Source organism: Cetorhinus maximus, chromosome 5, assembly GCF_964194155.1.
Source record: "Cetorhinus maximus chromosome 5, sCetMax3.hap1.1, whole genome shotgun sequence".
Taxonomy (NCBI): Eukaryota; Metazoa; Chordata; class Chondrichthyes; order Lamniformes; family Cetorhinidae; genus Cetorhinus; species Cetorhinus maximus.
Genome location: NC_135883.1, coordinates 49,296,821 through 49,312,655, shown reverse-complemented (window position 1 = coordinate 49,312,655; position 15,835 = coordinate 49,296,821). Strand labels below are relative to the sequence as shown.

The window sequence follows — 15,835 nt, the reverse complement described above, 5'->3', positions numbered from 1 at the left end:
CCAATTTGCCCCTCAAACCATCGTAGTTTCCTTTGTTTATACTAAAGACCCTAGTTTTGGATTGAACTCCATCACTTTTAAACTTAATGCAAAAGTCTATATTATGATCACTCTTCCCTAAATGCTCCTTTACAACAAGTTTATTAATTAGCCCTTTCTCAATACACAATACTAAATCCTAAATTGGTTTCTCAACAAACTGCTCCAGAAAACCCTCTTGTATACATTCCAGGGGTCTAACCTCCAGTGATAGTGCTATAATAAAAACAAATACTGGAAAAACTCAGCAGGTCTGGCAGCATGTGGAGAGAGACAGAGTTAAAGTTTCACGTCCGTATGACTCTTCTTCAGAGCTAAAGACAAGAAGAAATGTGATGGAATTTACGCTGTTTAAGGAGGGGGGGGCGGTGCAGCAGGTGAAGCAAGATAGAAGGTCAGCGATAGGCGAGGGCTAAGAAGAGATTTGATAAAAATGTCATGGACACAAGATAAAGGGTGTGTTAATGGTAGTGGTGAAGGCTAAAGAAGGTGCTGATAGTAGCTTAAAAGGAGAATGTGTTAATAGCAGAACAAGGGTCAGCGCTCTGTGAAAGCACAACATAGAAACCAGTGACAGATGGCCATGTGGTGGTGGGAGTTGGGGGAAGAAAGTTTAAAAAATGAAAAAAATAAAAGTAAAATTTAAAAAAAAATTGGGTTAAATAAAGGGGTAAAGATGGAGGAGAGTTCCTGGTCTGAAGTTGCTCAAGTTCAACAACTTCAGACCATGGACTCTCTCCTCCATCTTTACCCCTTTTTTAATCCAATTTTTTTAAATTTTAACTTTACTTTCTAATTTATTTTTCTTCATTCATTTTTTAAAATCCTTTTTCCCCAACACCCCCCACAACCACCACCTCCCCCACAGCCCGAGGGCCATATGTCACTAGTTTCTATGTTGTGCTTTCACAGAGCACTAACCCTTGTTCTGCTATTAATACATTCTGCTCTTACCTTTATGCCACTATCAGCACCTTTAGTCTTTACTACTTTTTTTAAATTCATTCACGAGATGTGGGCTTCGCTGGCTGGGCCAGCATTTATTGCCCATCAGGTGGTGGTGAGCTGCCTGCTTGAACCACTGCAGTCCATGTGGTGTAGGTACACCCACAGTGCTGTTACAAAGAGAGTTCCAGGATTTTGACCCAGCGACAGTGAAGGAACATTTCCAAGTTAGGATGGTGAGTAACTTAGATGAGAACACCACCACCTGGAAGTTCCCCTCCATCTGCTGCCCTTGTACTTCTAGGTGGTAGTAGTCGCAGGTTTGGAAGGTGCTGTGCGAGCGGCCCGCTGGCGTTAAGCGAGCGGCCCGCTGGCGTTAAGCGAGCGGCCCGCTGGCGTTAAGCGAGCGGCCCGCTGGCGTTAAGCGAGCGGCCCGCTGGCGTTAAGCGAGCGGCCCGCTGGCGTTAAGCGAGCGGCCCGCTGGCGTTAACATTCCCTGTCTTGTGTCCATGACATCTTTGTCAATCTCTCCTTAGCTTCCAGCTATCCCATACCTTCTATTTTGCTCCACCTGCTCCACCCCATCTTAAACAGTATAAAATCCATCACATTTATACTTCTCTTTAGGCCTGAAGTCAATACAAACTTGAAACCTTAATTCTGGTTCTCTCTCCACAGATGCTGTCAGGCCTACTGAGTTTTTCCAGCATTTTTTGTTTTTATTTCAGATTTCCAGCATCCACATATTTTGCTTTAATCACAGCAATAGTGCCAATTTGGTTTACCCAGTCTATATGTAGATTGAAGTTCTCAATGATTACTGTTTTACCACTTATTACATGCATCTCTAATTTCCTGATTTATACAGTGCCCTACTATTAATGCCGCAACTGTTTGGTGGCCAGTAAATCCCAGCAATGCTTGCTGCCACTTGTTTCTTAGCACCAAACTGCATCTACATCTTGATCTTCTGGTCTAAGATATTCTCTCACTAATTTACCGATCTCATCCTTTATTAACAGCACGATCCCACCTCCTTTTCCTTTTAGCCTCTCCTTCCTAAATGTTGAATACCTTGGAATATTCAGTTCCCAACCTTGGTCACCCTGCCGCCATCTCCGTAATGGCAATTAGAATATAACTGTTTACTTCTATTTGTGTCGTCAACTTATCTAACTTGTTGTGAATGCTATATGTATTCAGATTGAGTGCCTTGAATTTTGACTTTGATTACTGAGACCAGCTTTCAATTTCAGATTTACTTAATATATTAGAATTTAAATTCCACCAGCTGCTGTGGTGGAATTTGAACCCATGTTCCCAGAGAATTGGCCTGGGCCTCTGGATCACTAGTCCAGTGACGTTATCGCAACGCCATCATCGCCTGAGTGCGAGTGCGAGTGCAAACTGGTATCATTAAGGTTCCACAGATGATCTCCCTTGCCTTACTTGGATAGCTAATATTCGAGTATGATTCTCTTTAGTAAACAGCAGCAATTATTTCCCACAAAGACAGGCTCTTATGTCAATATACCCAGCCACACTTCTTATTGGGGGATAACCCGAAAGCTATCAGGGGCAGGAGCCTAAGTCATTGCACTTCCTCAGAATGAGTCAAGTTATTTGTAGTAATCTACCATTGCCTCAGCAGAGATCTGCTCACTCAGTAGGCTGTCCCACTTGATGCTGTTAATTACTCAGATCCATGAGGAAGGCAGCATTAGAATTTTCATCTAACATCCAGTTCCATAAGATTGCTATTTTTTATTGCTAATTTAATATCAGGCAATAGTAAAAATCATGACACTGCTTGCCTGCACTGTGAAAAAAATGACAGTCTACTGGCTGTTTTCCTTCCCAAACCTAAAAAGGTTTTTTTTTACATTATGGATGAGGTGCTTCTGCACAAATATCCCATGCCTGCCCCCTTCAAATTTGGCAACTGACACACTTGTAACAACACAAACTTAAGAATCCTTTGAAAATGGATCAATCATTGAACTCACCATTTTTACTTTCTCTAAAGCAATGGGTTTCTCTTGATCTTTTCCCCTCCTCTTTTCATCTTTCCTTTTGTCCTTTTCTCTCTACAAATAAAACATTGTAGTGTTATAACCTATTTATAGCAAAAAACAACAGCAAGATAACATATGGTGCTTATTTGTTGCCACGTGTAAAATAAAATTTGTTTAAAAATGTAGCATAAAGTAGGTATGAGTTTCCGATAAAGCTGTTATTTCCTCTTCTGTGAGTAAATGATGTTTAAACAACTCATTTCTCATTCAACCTTAATGAGTGAAGTGGTAGTTCTTATTGTCAAGATGTTAATCTTCGGCAAATAGTTTCCCCAGGCTATACCTATTTATATTCTATGGAGCACTAGCATGCAGGTATGAACTAACAACTCTCAGCACTTCTGATGTTGAATGGAGACCAAAGCTTTCAAATGCACTTGCAGTACAGTAAATTTTGTTTAAACAGTAATTCTTGGCTACACCCATCAGTCTAATGGACTTCGAGCAACACTGGCGACACATGCCAGGAGACAGTGGAGGCGGTGAGGGGGGAGGGAGGGAGGCAGGCTTCCATGAATGTGCAGATTCTAGTTAGCATTTGAAATACTGGCATGGAGTTTCCATTAGGTTTATGCTGGTTTTAAAATTTACCCAAAATTGGTGCAGAAATTTGAGGAATTTCAAGCCCAAATTAAATTCAACAAAAAGAGCTTCTGCAATCTTTTCTGCTGTTTTTCAAAAAAATGCACTGGGAGCTGGTGCCACACAAAACTGGTTACGCCCCAGATCAAATTAATAAAAGCATGCTTGCAACCTTTAAAGAGGCTCTTAAAATTAAAGGACACAAGTAGGCACACCTTGGATAAAAATTACGTAAAATTTACTAAGAAACTGACTAATGTACATCAATTTAACTAGTAAGTAATTCTATATAGTGTTTTTAAAGAATTTTCAGTTATTTAAAATTGGGTTACTCTTTGATGGTGCACTATACGCTTATTAAAAATGCTTGCTTTTCAGCTGTATTGGTAAAACTGCACCAGGTTGCCCTCAAATATGTCAAAGAACATTTCTTAATGCAAAAAAAAATTCTAAAAGGCTGCGCTAGCTCAAAGGCAATTTTTACTCCAGAGGTGATGTAAATGACTTTGGCCAGAAACTTAAACCTCAAAATCAATTTGCAAATCTAGTGCTACGCTGAGCGCAGTTTGTCCCGATTGCCAATTGGGGTAGAGTTTCTGCATTTGGTGCATTATTTTCAAAGAACACTGACCTATGTTCAGAATTCAAAGTTTTTCTTTTGCTACAGTTGATGAGACAGTGGGCAACTGGACCAGACAAATTAGAGAAGTCTCCAGTTGTATCACTTTCTGCTCTGATCTCAGCCAGGACAGGAAAACGGATGTTACAACTAGTTTCCAAAACCTTCGGTTTGAAGGCTGTATGGATTACAATAAGTTCCCCTGCTCTGCTGATGTGTTCCCAATGGAAGGAAACCAACTAGGCGGAAAGAGAGCTAGAAGTTTATCAGGTTATGGATTTTAACAGTAGTTGACTGCATTCTGCAGGAATTCACAAGACACCAAACTGAAAAGGATATGGGTTGGTGAACCAAGCTGCCCTCTCTTTTCTTGCTAACATTGCAGCAATGAAGGTAACAATTTTGAACGTTTCTGATGTCCTCTGTTGACAAAATGATATGGCAGACAAACAGTTATCTTTGGTCAATGATCACTTGGCAAAATAACGGGCACTGAATATCAACAGTTTAAACTGAAAAATGTCAGGGTGATATAGTTTACACAGAACAGGTTCTCTCCAGAAACTTAGGTCTTCTGCCAAAAGTATCTGCTTTCTTACCATGGCTTACTAATAAAAAAATTATTCATAAAAGCGATCAGAAAATCATGCACTGCAGAATGAAGAACATCACATTTAGTGTCCATCAATATTTGACAAGATAATACCTCTAGCTTGCTCTTCTCAGCAGCATTTGATAAAGAGGGAGATGATGGCAAGGGTACAGCAGCATCAGAGGAGGTTATCTGCACAGAACAGGTGAAAGGAACAAGCAGACGCGCATGAAGAAATAATAGAAGCAGAAAACAAGCATTAGCATAAATTATAGGACATAAAATACCTACAAGTTAAAATGTCAATAACCAATATTAGTAGCCAAAGAAAGATAGCGATCACCAACTTTTTTGGAAGGCATCAATTGAGAAATTGCATAAACTTGTATTCCTAAATTGAGGTTATAACTACTGCAATTTAAACTCCTTTAAAATGAAAATATTGTAACCCTGTCCACAGTCCAGAGATCTATATGGTTACATCTCTCAAGGTGCAATACCAAACCAAAATTTATTTGTATACACAAGTAAAATGTAGGCTAATTTGAGATTAAGCTGCTTTACATAGGTGGACATTATCTGAGATTTAATTATTGCTATAATGGTGGGTAACATCCACATAAAGTGACTTTTTCCCTTGCATAAAGGTTTTTAAAATACTCAATTAAAACCTTTCATACTGAAGGAGCAGAAGCTTCTCACAGCTAATACCACAAACTCAAAAGTAGCTAGGGAGCTTTAGGCGACAAAGCAATGAACCCCTTCCGTCTTGCTGTCAGGGCTGCCTATAAGGAAAACGGTTAAAAATAAATAGCTATTATTGCACAGTCCACTGCAGTGTCAACAAACCTTATTAGTTAGCCAATAAATTCAGCAATAACTCTCCACTTTAAACTGAGCTCTGTCAATTTGTTTTCTTTGGAGTTATTTTAGAGCACCCTAGGCATTACTCCAGTTGCAGAGATGTTGGTAATAGAAATCAGCTAACATGAATGCAGTAGCCTTTGGGCCATGATCTTTCACTTGGAAATTGCAAATCCAAGACAATACAGAATAGGTAAATTGCATGGCTGCCACAAGCCAGAATACACTACTAGAAAAGGTGGACTTGCATTTATATAGTGCTTTTCGTGACCGATGGATATCTCAAAAGTACTTTACAGTCAATGCAATACTTTTAAAGTGCAGTCACTGCTGTAAATGTTGTAGCTTCCCACACTACAACATTAACTACACATCAACTACTTGATTGGTTCTAAAAAGTTTGATGCAACTTCCTCTATCACCATCTTGCTAACATTTCTCATTTTAATAAGCCAAATTGCAACAAAAATGCAATATCAGTTTAATAGGTGATGTTTCCAATGAATTGCTTCAAGTATTTCTATTATACAGAACCAATTTTCTTATTAAATTGCCTATTTATGTATTGGGTCCACAAGAGGCCTCAAGTTTGATAGACTTGTTGTCGAAATAAAGGAACACTGATTTCTCTCGGGCCATTACAACATAATTGGATACTCTGATACCTTTATCTTGCAGTAGGCAGAATACCCATCTTCAACACAGAGGCAATGGGATTGAATGATATCTGAACTCAGCTAATCTACTGCCAAATAAGCATCTGTGGAACTTGTGACCCCTTCCAATCCATAATCAGGATGTTTGTGTGTAAGATGTGTGTATTTCCTTACCCCGCGTGATTTTTCCGAATATAAAATAAATTCCAGCAGCAGGATTTTTGGTTATTTAAAAACTAAAGTTATTATCACACACTTGCCCCAGATGTTTGAAACGCAACGTCTCAATCATTCGACTCACTCACACTGTCATACATACAAAGATCAGATAAAGATGAAGTTAAAGCCATAATTATAAAAATGGATCATACAACTCAGTCTCCATGTCAATGTAGGTCTAATGTCATCTTAGTTGAGTAGATTCTTTAGTTGGGTTGAAGGTCTTTTAGAAACAAAATATTCTCAAAAAGCAGCAAATCCTCTTGTAGACAATTAGGCAAGAGATTGGTTTTCAGGTGGATTTGGAAGCTGGAACAAGTACAGTACTTTTCTGCATTAGAATACTTTTAGCTAAGCTGTTAGAATTGTTTCTCTGCTGGATTTGCTTTGTTCAAGGTATTTTTAACTGCAATCCTTCAAAGTTAGTTCCAGTCACATGACTGCAGGGTTAACATTTTGGGGTCCAGACCATCATAATATAATGACAGTTAACAGTGATCATTCACTCTTATCTCTGCCCAAACTTGAGCTAAAATATTCTCTCATCCCTCAAACACTGGTTCATCTTTAAACAATGAGATATTTAAACCTCACAGGGGGCTGCATAGTACCCTTATTCAGGTCTATGTTTAACTAAATAATGGCCACAGAATAAAATACTCTCCACAGTTTAAACACCTATAGTCACATATTAAGTTGCAGCCATCTTATTAGGTTTTGTGGCCACTTTCACAAAATATGATCTTTACAGTCCATAATATAGAATATACTCATGCTTGTACTGAGCACGACTGGAGTTAAGAGACCAGTTAATGTATTGGACATGATTCAATTCTAATGAAGGATTATATGGCCAGAGTTTATCTGCTCGCTCCACTGATGAGACTGAGCTTGTGTGTGTTATTAGGTGTTCTGTTGTCGTCTGATTTTTTTTCTTGAAAAGTATACTAATTTCTAGGTATGTTGCCTCAGAGCATCTTGGGGAGAGTACGATGCTATTTTGAGTAGGGGAATCAAGAGAGAGGACAAGCCTAATTTGTTCAGTTAGCCAAGGTATTGATTAAACTTCCTTTCCTGTCATCCTCTGCTAACTGACATCGTAAACAGTTCTCTCTTTTTTGAGAATCCAAGGTAAATGTGGCAGGCTGAAGTGTCAAACTTTGGCAACAAGCATTTTAATAGATCAATTGTGTCCATCAGCAACTATGAATGGGACAAATTCTTTTGTACAGCATCAACAGCCAATAACAAAGTTGGTGTCAATGCACTTTACTTTGGTGCAGGTTTTGGAATGAGTGGGTCAGTGCAGATATGTTAAACAACAGTGCAGTCAGGTGTATAAAATTTGAGTCTTTCAGCACTTTGTACCATTTTTGCCTGCTTTGAGCCCAATGAAACTACACTGTCTTAAAATGCAAGTGCTGATTATGTCAAATCTCACTGGAATTGGGACAACCAGATACTGTTACTGGGTGCAAATTATCAAAATTATGGGCTAATAACACCTCTATAAATTTACTTAAGAAAAAAGTTACGTGCTTTTGCATTAAGATTTATATCACATATGATCAGAACGACAGTAACAAGTCACTGAGAAACACACAACTGTGCGTGTACCTACACCACATGGACTGCAACAGTTCAAGAAGGCAACTCACCACCACCTTCTCAAGGCAATTAAGGATGGGGAATAAATGCTGGCCTAGCCAGCGAAGCCCACATCCCATGAACGAATAAAAGAAAATTGGGGGCTCATTTTACAAAAATGGCCAAAGATCTCATTCAAAAACAGTATGCCCAGTGGTTGTATATTATGATAAAACAGAACCACTATGACTGACAAGGAATGCACAGAAACAAATCAGGTTGCAGCAGAAGGAATTCTATACACAAAGAATTTAACTCTCAGGAGAACAGGAATGAGAATCCCCTGCAATTGAAGCAGCTAAAAACAGCCCAAATGTCTCTGGAAAAAGGTGATGGTACGTAATCACAGCAGTAAAAACAAATGCCCTTTCAGCTATGTCAGACATTGAGGCCACTGAAATATCTGAAGAAAAGATTCAAACACATTCTCTTATGGCAGAGCCAAATGACTATTTTGCACTTGTCTATATACCTGTAGATGATGCTTATGTTCCAGGTGTGGGGTACCCATGGATTGTATCCCAGGTTGTTAAAGGAAGCGAGGGAGGAAATAGCGGATGCTCCAAGGATCATTTTCCAATCCTCACTAGGTACAGGTGAGGTACCAGAGGATTGGAGGTCTGCGAATGTTGTACCAATACTTAAAAAGGGTGCGAGAGATAGGCCAGAAAATTATGGGCTGATCAGTCTGACTTTAGTGGTGGGCAAATTATTGGAATCAATTCTGAGAGAGAGGATAAACTGTTGCTTAGAAAGGCATGGATTGATCAGGGATAGTCAGCACGATTTTGTTAGGGGAAGATCGTGTCTTACTAACTTAATAGACTTTTTTGAGGAAGTAACATGAAGGATTGATGAGGGTAGTGCAGTGGATGTTGTCTACATAGATTTTATTAAGGCATTTGACAAGGTCCCACATGGCAGACTGGTCAGAAAAGTGAGATCGCATGGGATACAGGGGAAGGTGTCAAGTCTGATCCAAAATTGGCTCAGTGACAGGAAACAAAGGGTAATGGTCGATGGATGTTTTCGTAAATGGAAAGCAGTTTCCAGTGGTGTTCCACAGGACTCAGTGTTAGGGCCCTTGCTGTTTGTTATATATATTAATGATTTGGACTTAAATGTGGGTGGCCTGATTGGGAAATTTGTAGATGACACAAAAATTGGCTGTGTAGTTGACAATGAAAAGGATAGCTGTTGTCTCCAAAATTATATCAATAGTTTGGTTAAGTGGATGGAAAGGTAGCAAATGGAATTCAATCCAGAAAAGAGAGAGATAATGCATTTGAGAAGGGCAAACAAAGCAAGAGAATGCTCAATAAATGGGAGGACACAGAGGGTTTGAGAAAGTGAGACACCTTAAGAGTGCACGTCCACAGGTCCCTGAAGGTGGCAGGACAGGTGAATAAGGTGGTAAAGAAAGCATATGGAGTGCTTTCCTTTATTGGACGAGGTATTGAACACAAAAGCAGGGATGTAATGCTGGAACTGTATAAAATGCTGGTTAGGCCACAGCTGGAATTGTGTACACAGTTCTGGTCACCACTTTATGGGAAGGACATAATTGCTCTGGAGAGAATAGAGGGGAGATTTACAAGAATGTTGCCAGGGCTTGAAAATTGCAGCAAGAAAGAAAGATTTGACAGGCTGGGATTGTTTTCCTTGGAACAGAGGGGGCTGAGAGGTGATCTATTTGAGGTGTACAATATTATGAGGGGCCTAGTTGGGGTAGACAGGAAAGACCAGTTTCCCCTAGCTGAGGGGTTAATTACCGGGGGCATAGATTTAAGGTGACTGGCAGAAGGATTAGAGGGGCCAAGAGGAAAAACATTTTCACCCAGAGGGTGGTGGGCGTCTGGAATTCACTGCCTGAATTGGTGGTTGAGGCCGAAATGCTCAACTCATTTAAAAGGTACCTGGATATGCACCTAAAGTGCTGTAACCTGCAAGGCTACAGACCAGGTGCTGGAAAGTGGGATTAAAAATTAGCTGCTAGCTTCTTTTTTCTCTTTTTATGGCTGATGCAGACACAATGGGCTGAATAGTGCCTCTGTGCTTTTCTATAGATCTATGGAATAACATTATTGAAGTAGATAGTGATATTAACTTTGATAGGACAGGTAGTCTCAAAATTGAAAAGGCTCCAGGTGCAGACAATATCCATCCTAGGGTGATTCAAGAGATAGGACATTGCCCATATCCTCAATACAGTCAGGGATAGTTCCCTTAAACTGGAAGATCATGTAGCTCCCATTTTCAAAATGGAAATAAATCAGAGCCACGGAGCTACAGGACTTTCAACCGGACATCCACTATTGGGAAGATGCTACAAGGAATTGTAAGATCACTGGGAAACAGAAGACAGCATAAGTAATAAACCTTGCGAGTTTGAAAAAAACAGACTGCGTTTTGAACAGTGGTATTGGAAGTACGGTCAGTAAGTTTGGATTGCTAACAAATTTGTGCAAGGGTTAAGGGAGAGCAGTCAAATACAAAAGAGATTTTGTACACCGAGGGAGTAAGTCACAGAGTGGCAAATGCCATTTAACTGACATAAATGTTGTGCATATTGGAAGGACAAACAGAAAGAAAACAATTTAAAGGGGACAATACCGTAAGAGTTTGAGAGAAATAAGATGCACATGTTATAATGCACAGATCGCTGAAAGCTCATGATCAATTTAGAGAATCTATAAATAAAGTAAATAGGCTATTTATTAGGCTGTATCAATTGAACTATTATCTACAAATCAAAGGATATTATTCTGTCATTATACATATCACTGATTAGACCACATCTGAAGTACTACACCCAGCTTTGGTCTCCTATGATAGATGATTAGGTATTATGCTCTCTGAAAAGACTGAGAGCTAGGAGAATGATTCCTAACTTAGTTACTCAGGAAGGATTAAGGGGTTGGGTTTATTTACTTCACAGCAGCATAGAGATGACCCCCCCCTGACTGGACTTTATAAAACAATGAAAAGGCCTGGATGGCATCTCTGTTGAGAGAATTCTCCAGTTTAATGAATTGGAGATGAGTTTAAACTATGAGGCGAGAAATAGCCTGGACGTTAAGCGGTTTTAATTTTCTCAAAGTAGTAGGCTTCTGGCACGTGTTGCTGACTGAGTGAGTTTGGCACCGGGTCTGCATGCCTTCAACAGGGAGCTATATCCGTTCCTGACATGAAAGGAGTTGCATCATATAGAAGATAAAGGTGGCCCCAAAGGATGATTTGGTCTAGGACTGTGTTTATTACCTGAGATCAGAGATGAATAAATGAATTTTCCCTTACTGGCCCTGGATTTTGGCCTCTCCTCAGAGATTACATGGTGTGGGGAGTTGGTGGGGGCACAGGGGACAGGCAGGGCAAGTGTCTACACATGAAGTTCCAGCCATCAGGCAGGTTTCATAGACCTGATTGTCTTTTCTTGTCAACATTTTCATATTACATGCATGTAACATCTTGTCCCATTTTTCTCTGCACTTCAATTGCAAAAAAGAACAAATTGCAAATCTACAACGTCGCAATGTGCTGGGGGTTTCTACGCTTAAGAGTAAAACTTCCAATGGAAGGCTGGCACCTAGTCAAGAGCATACAATGCACGTTGTTTTGTTTGGTGTAGTCTAGCTCATCTGTCTTGAAGCTGAAGAAACATTAACACTAATTCTATCTCTACAGATTTGGCCTCCTGCTGAGTATTTCCAGCACTTTGTTTTTTTATTTCAGATTTCTAGCATCCATAGAATTTTCCTTTTATTGGAGAAGCTGGGATTGTCTCCTTGGAGAAAAAAAAAGATTAAGGAGTTTTGATGGAGGTACTCAAAATCATTAGGGATCTAAACAGATGGAGAGAAACTGTCTCCACTGGCAAAGGGCCAAGAGCCAGAGAACACTGATTTAAGGTGATCAAAAGAACCCGACGCAACGTGAGGTACAACGTTTTTTTAAAAACGTAGCAGGCAGTTACAATCCGGAATGTATTCCGAGAGGATGGAGGCAGTTTCATTCATGCCTTTCATAAGGAAACTGGTTAAGCACCTGAAGGGGAAAAAAAATCTGCAAGGCTACAGAGAAAAAGTGGAGAGGTGGGACAAGTCAAAGGTGCAACGTGCCTTCCGGGAGCGGAGAAAGCCAGACCTGCGAGGGGCACCTCTCCTTGGGCAGCGGGCTGAGTTTGAAACAATCCAGGAGTGACATCACAGAAAAACTAAGTTCATCGGTTGGTGAGAAGCTGCTGTTAGGGGCTATACTTAAATAGCTTAAAACTAGAAAAACATATTTATAAAGAAGTGGCTACTTGGATTTCAGTAAGGAACACTAGCAGTAGGGAAGTTAAATCAAGTCAAAATGAAATGAAGTATAAAGTAAACCAAAGAAAGACAAAGTTAGCATAAGTATAGTAAAGTTAAGTTAGTAGCAATTTATTCTACTCATTCTTAGTGTAATAGACAGTTCTTAGAGTTATGGGATGGCAGGTCAGCTCGGCCAAGTGGAGTGTACATCCTGCGTCGTGTGAAGTCGTGGACGCACCAGGTGTCCCTGACAAACATATCTGTAGGAAGTGTCACCAGCTGCACAAGCTTGAGCTCCAGGCTTCAGAACTTGAGCGGCAGCTGGAGTCACTGCTGTGCACCCGCGAGGCAGGGGATTATGTGGATAGCATGTTAAGGAGATGGTCACACCACAGGTCAGAAGCATACAGCCAGAGAGAGAATGGGTCACCACGAGGCAGTCTAAGGGAACAAGGCAGGTAGTGCAGGAGTCCCGAGTCTATCCTGCTTGCTAATCGGTTTTCCATTTTGGATGCTGAGGGCAATGGTTCCTCAGGGGAGTGCAGCCAGAGACAGGCCTGTGGCACCATAGGCAGCTCAGTTGTGCAGTGGGAGAGGAAAAGAATGGAAGGGCAATAGTGATTGGGGATTCCATAGTCAAGGGGTCAGACAGGCGCTTCTGTGGCAGTGAACGTGACTTCAGGATGGTGTGTTGCCTCCCTGGTGCCAGGGTCAAGGATATCATAGAACGGCTGCAGGACATCCTGCGGGGGGAGGGGAACCAGCCAGAAGTCGTGTTCCGCATTGGTACCAAATACATAGGCAAGAAGAGGGATGAAGTCCTGAAAGCAGATTTCATGGAGTTGGGTAGGAAATTAAAAAGCAGGGCCTCAAGAGCAGTAATCTCAGGGTTATTCCCAGTGACACATGCTGGTGAGCAGAGGAATAGGTGGATTGATCAATTAAATATGTGGCTGAAGAACTGGTGGTAGGAGAGAGGGCATCAGATTTCTGAAGCATTGGGACCAGTTCTGGGGCAGGTGGGACCTGTTCAGGCTGAATGAGTTACATCTTAGCAGGACTGGGACTGCTATACTTGCAGGGAGATTTGCTAGTGCCGTTGGAGTGGGTTTAAACTAGCTTGTTGAGGGGTGGGAACCTGAGGGGTAGCCCAAATTGGAACAAAGTAAAGTTGGTAACTGGAAGTAGCAGTGAGACCAGAAGGCAGGAGAAACAAAGCAGAGCATTGAGTGTGCTTCGAATGCAGAATGATGTCAAAAAGACAAAAGTGCGCAGCATTCGCAATAAGGTAGATGATCTAAAGGCACAAATAGAAGTAAATGAGTATGATATAATTACCATTACAGAAACATGGCTGCACGGTGACCAAGATTGGGAACTGAATATTCAAGGGTATTCAACGTTTAAGGACAGACAGACAAGGGAAAGGAGGTGGAGTAGTGCTGATAATAGGGGATAGGATCAGTGCATTACTAAGGAAGGGTCTCAGATTGGAAGAACGATGTGTGGAATCTAAAACAAAATTGCTGGAAAAACGCAGCAGGTCTGACAGCATCTGTGGAGAGAAAGACAAAGATAGATAGATATATATATATATATATATATATATATATATATATACACACATATATTCTGACCTACCTACCTAATCCCATTTACCAGCACTTGGCCCATAGTCTTGAATGTTATGACGTGCCAAGTGCTCATCCATGCACTTTTTAAAGGATGTGAGGCAACCTGCCTCCACCCTGCCAGGCAGTGCATTCCAGACCGTCACCATCCTCTGGGTAAAAATGTTTTTCCTCACATCCCCTCACCTTGAACTTATGTCCCCTTGTGACTGATCCTTCAACTAAGGGAAACAGCTGCTCCCTATCCACCCTGTCCATGCCCCTCAATCTTCTACACCTCGATCAGGTTGCCCCTCAGTCTTCTCTGCTCCAACAAAAACAACCCAAGTCTATCCAACCTCTCTTCATAACTTAAATGTTTCATTCCAGGCAACATCCTGGTGAATCTCCTCTGCACCCCCTCCAATGCAATCACATCCTTCCTATAATGTGGCAACCAGAACTGCACACAGTACTCCAGCTGTGGCCTCACCAAGGTTATATACAACTCCAACATGACCTCCCTACTTTTGTAATCTATGCCTCGATTGATAAAGGCAAGTGTCCCATATGCCTTTTTCACCACCCCACTAACATGCCCCTCCGCCTTCAGAGATCTATGGACACACACCCCAAGGTCTCTTTGTTCCTCAGAACTTCCTAGTGTCATGCCATTCATTAAATACTTCCTTGTCAAATTACTCCTTCCGAAGTGTATCACCTCACACTTTCCAGGGTTAAATTCCATCTGTCACCTATCTGCCCATTTGACCATACCGTCTATATCTTCCTGTAGCCCAAGACACTCAACCTCGCTATTAACCACCCAGCCAATCTTTGTGTCATCTGCAAACTTACTAATCCTACCCCCACACAGTCATCTATGTCGTTTATATAAATGACAAATAATAGGGGACCGAGCACAGTGGATTCTGGGTGGAGCTAAGAAACAGCAAAGGGCAGCAAACATTGGTTGGAGTTGTTTATCGGCCACCAAACATAAGTGGTAATGTGGGGCATGGTATTAATCAGGAGATGAGAGAAACATGTAGCATGGGCAATACAGTAATCATGGGTGACTTCAATCTGCATATAGACTGGGTGAGCCAATTGAGCACTAATGCTGTGAAAGAGAAGTTTCTGAAGTGTTAGGGATGATTATGTTGAAGAGCCGGCTAGAGGACAGGCTATTTTAGAGCTAGTATTATGTAATGAAAAAGGACTCATTAATAATCTTGTTGTAGAAGAACCTTTAGGGGTGAGTGACCACAATATTATAAAATTTTACATTATGTTTGAAAGTGAGGTAGTTCATTCTGAAGCAAGGGTGTTATAGTTGAATAAAGGAAATTATGAAGGTATGTGGCACAAATTGACTGAGGTAGATTGGGAAAATACATTAAAAGGTATGGCTATACATAGCAATGGATAGTCTTCGAAGAACTATTATATAGCTTACAGCACCTATACATTCCTTCAAGGTGCAAAAACCCAAAAAAAGTTAGTCTACCATGGCTAATAAAGAAAATTAAGGATTGTATAAGATTAAAAGAAAAGGCTTGTAAAGTTGCCAGAAGTAGTAAACCTGAGGATTGGTAGGTTTTTAGAATACAGAAAAGGGAGACCAAGAAACTGGTAAAGAAAGGGGGAAAAGAATATGAATGCAACTAGCAAAAAACATTAAAAAAT

The 15,835-nt window shown here is 40.7% G+C and overlaps 1 protein-coding gene across 2 annotated transcripts in view; it reads right to left on the bottom strand.

Moving 5' to 3' along the window:
- The window catches only part of smap1 (small ArfGAP 1), a 344,710-nt gene that overhangs the window by 207,805 nt on the left and 121,070 nt on the right, over positions 1–15,835 (bottom strand). Inside the window, exons 5-6 of one of the 2 annotated variants that reach the window (XM_078541858.1) lie at positions 4,967–5,044; positions 2,991–3,071 (exon numbers count right to left, since the gene is read on the bottom strand). In XM_078541858.1, coding sequence (XP_078397984.1) covers positions 2,991–3,071; positions 4,967–5,044 — 159 coding nt within the window. The remainder of the gene's footprint in view (positions 1–2,990; positions 3,072–4,966; positions 5,045–15,835) is intronic. The other variant, XM_078541859.1, reaches the window with a different exon arrangement.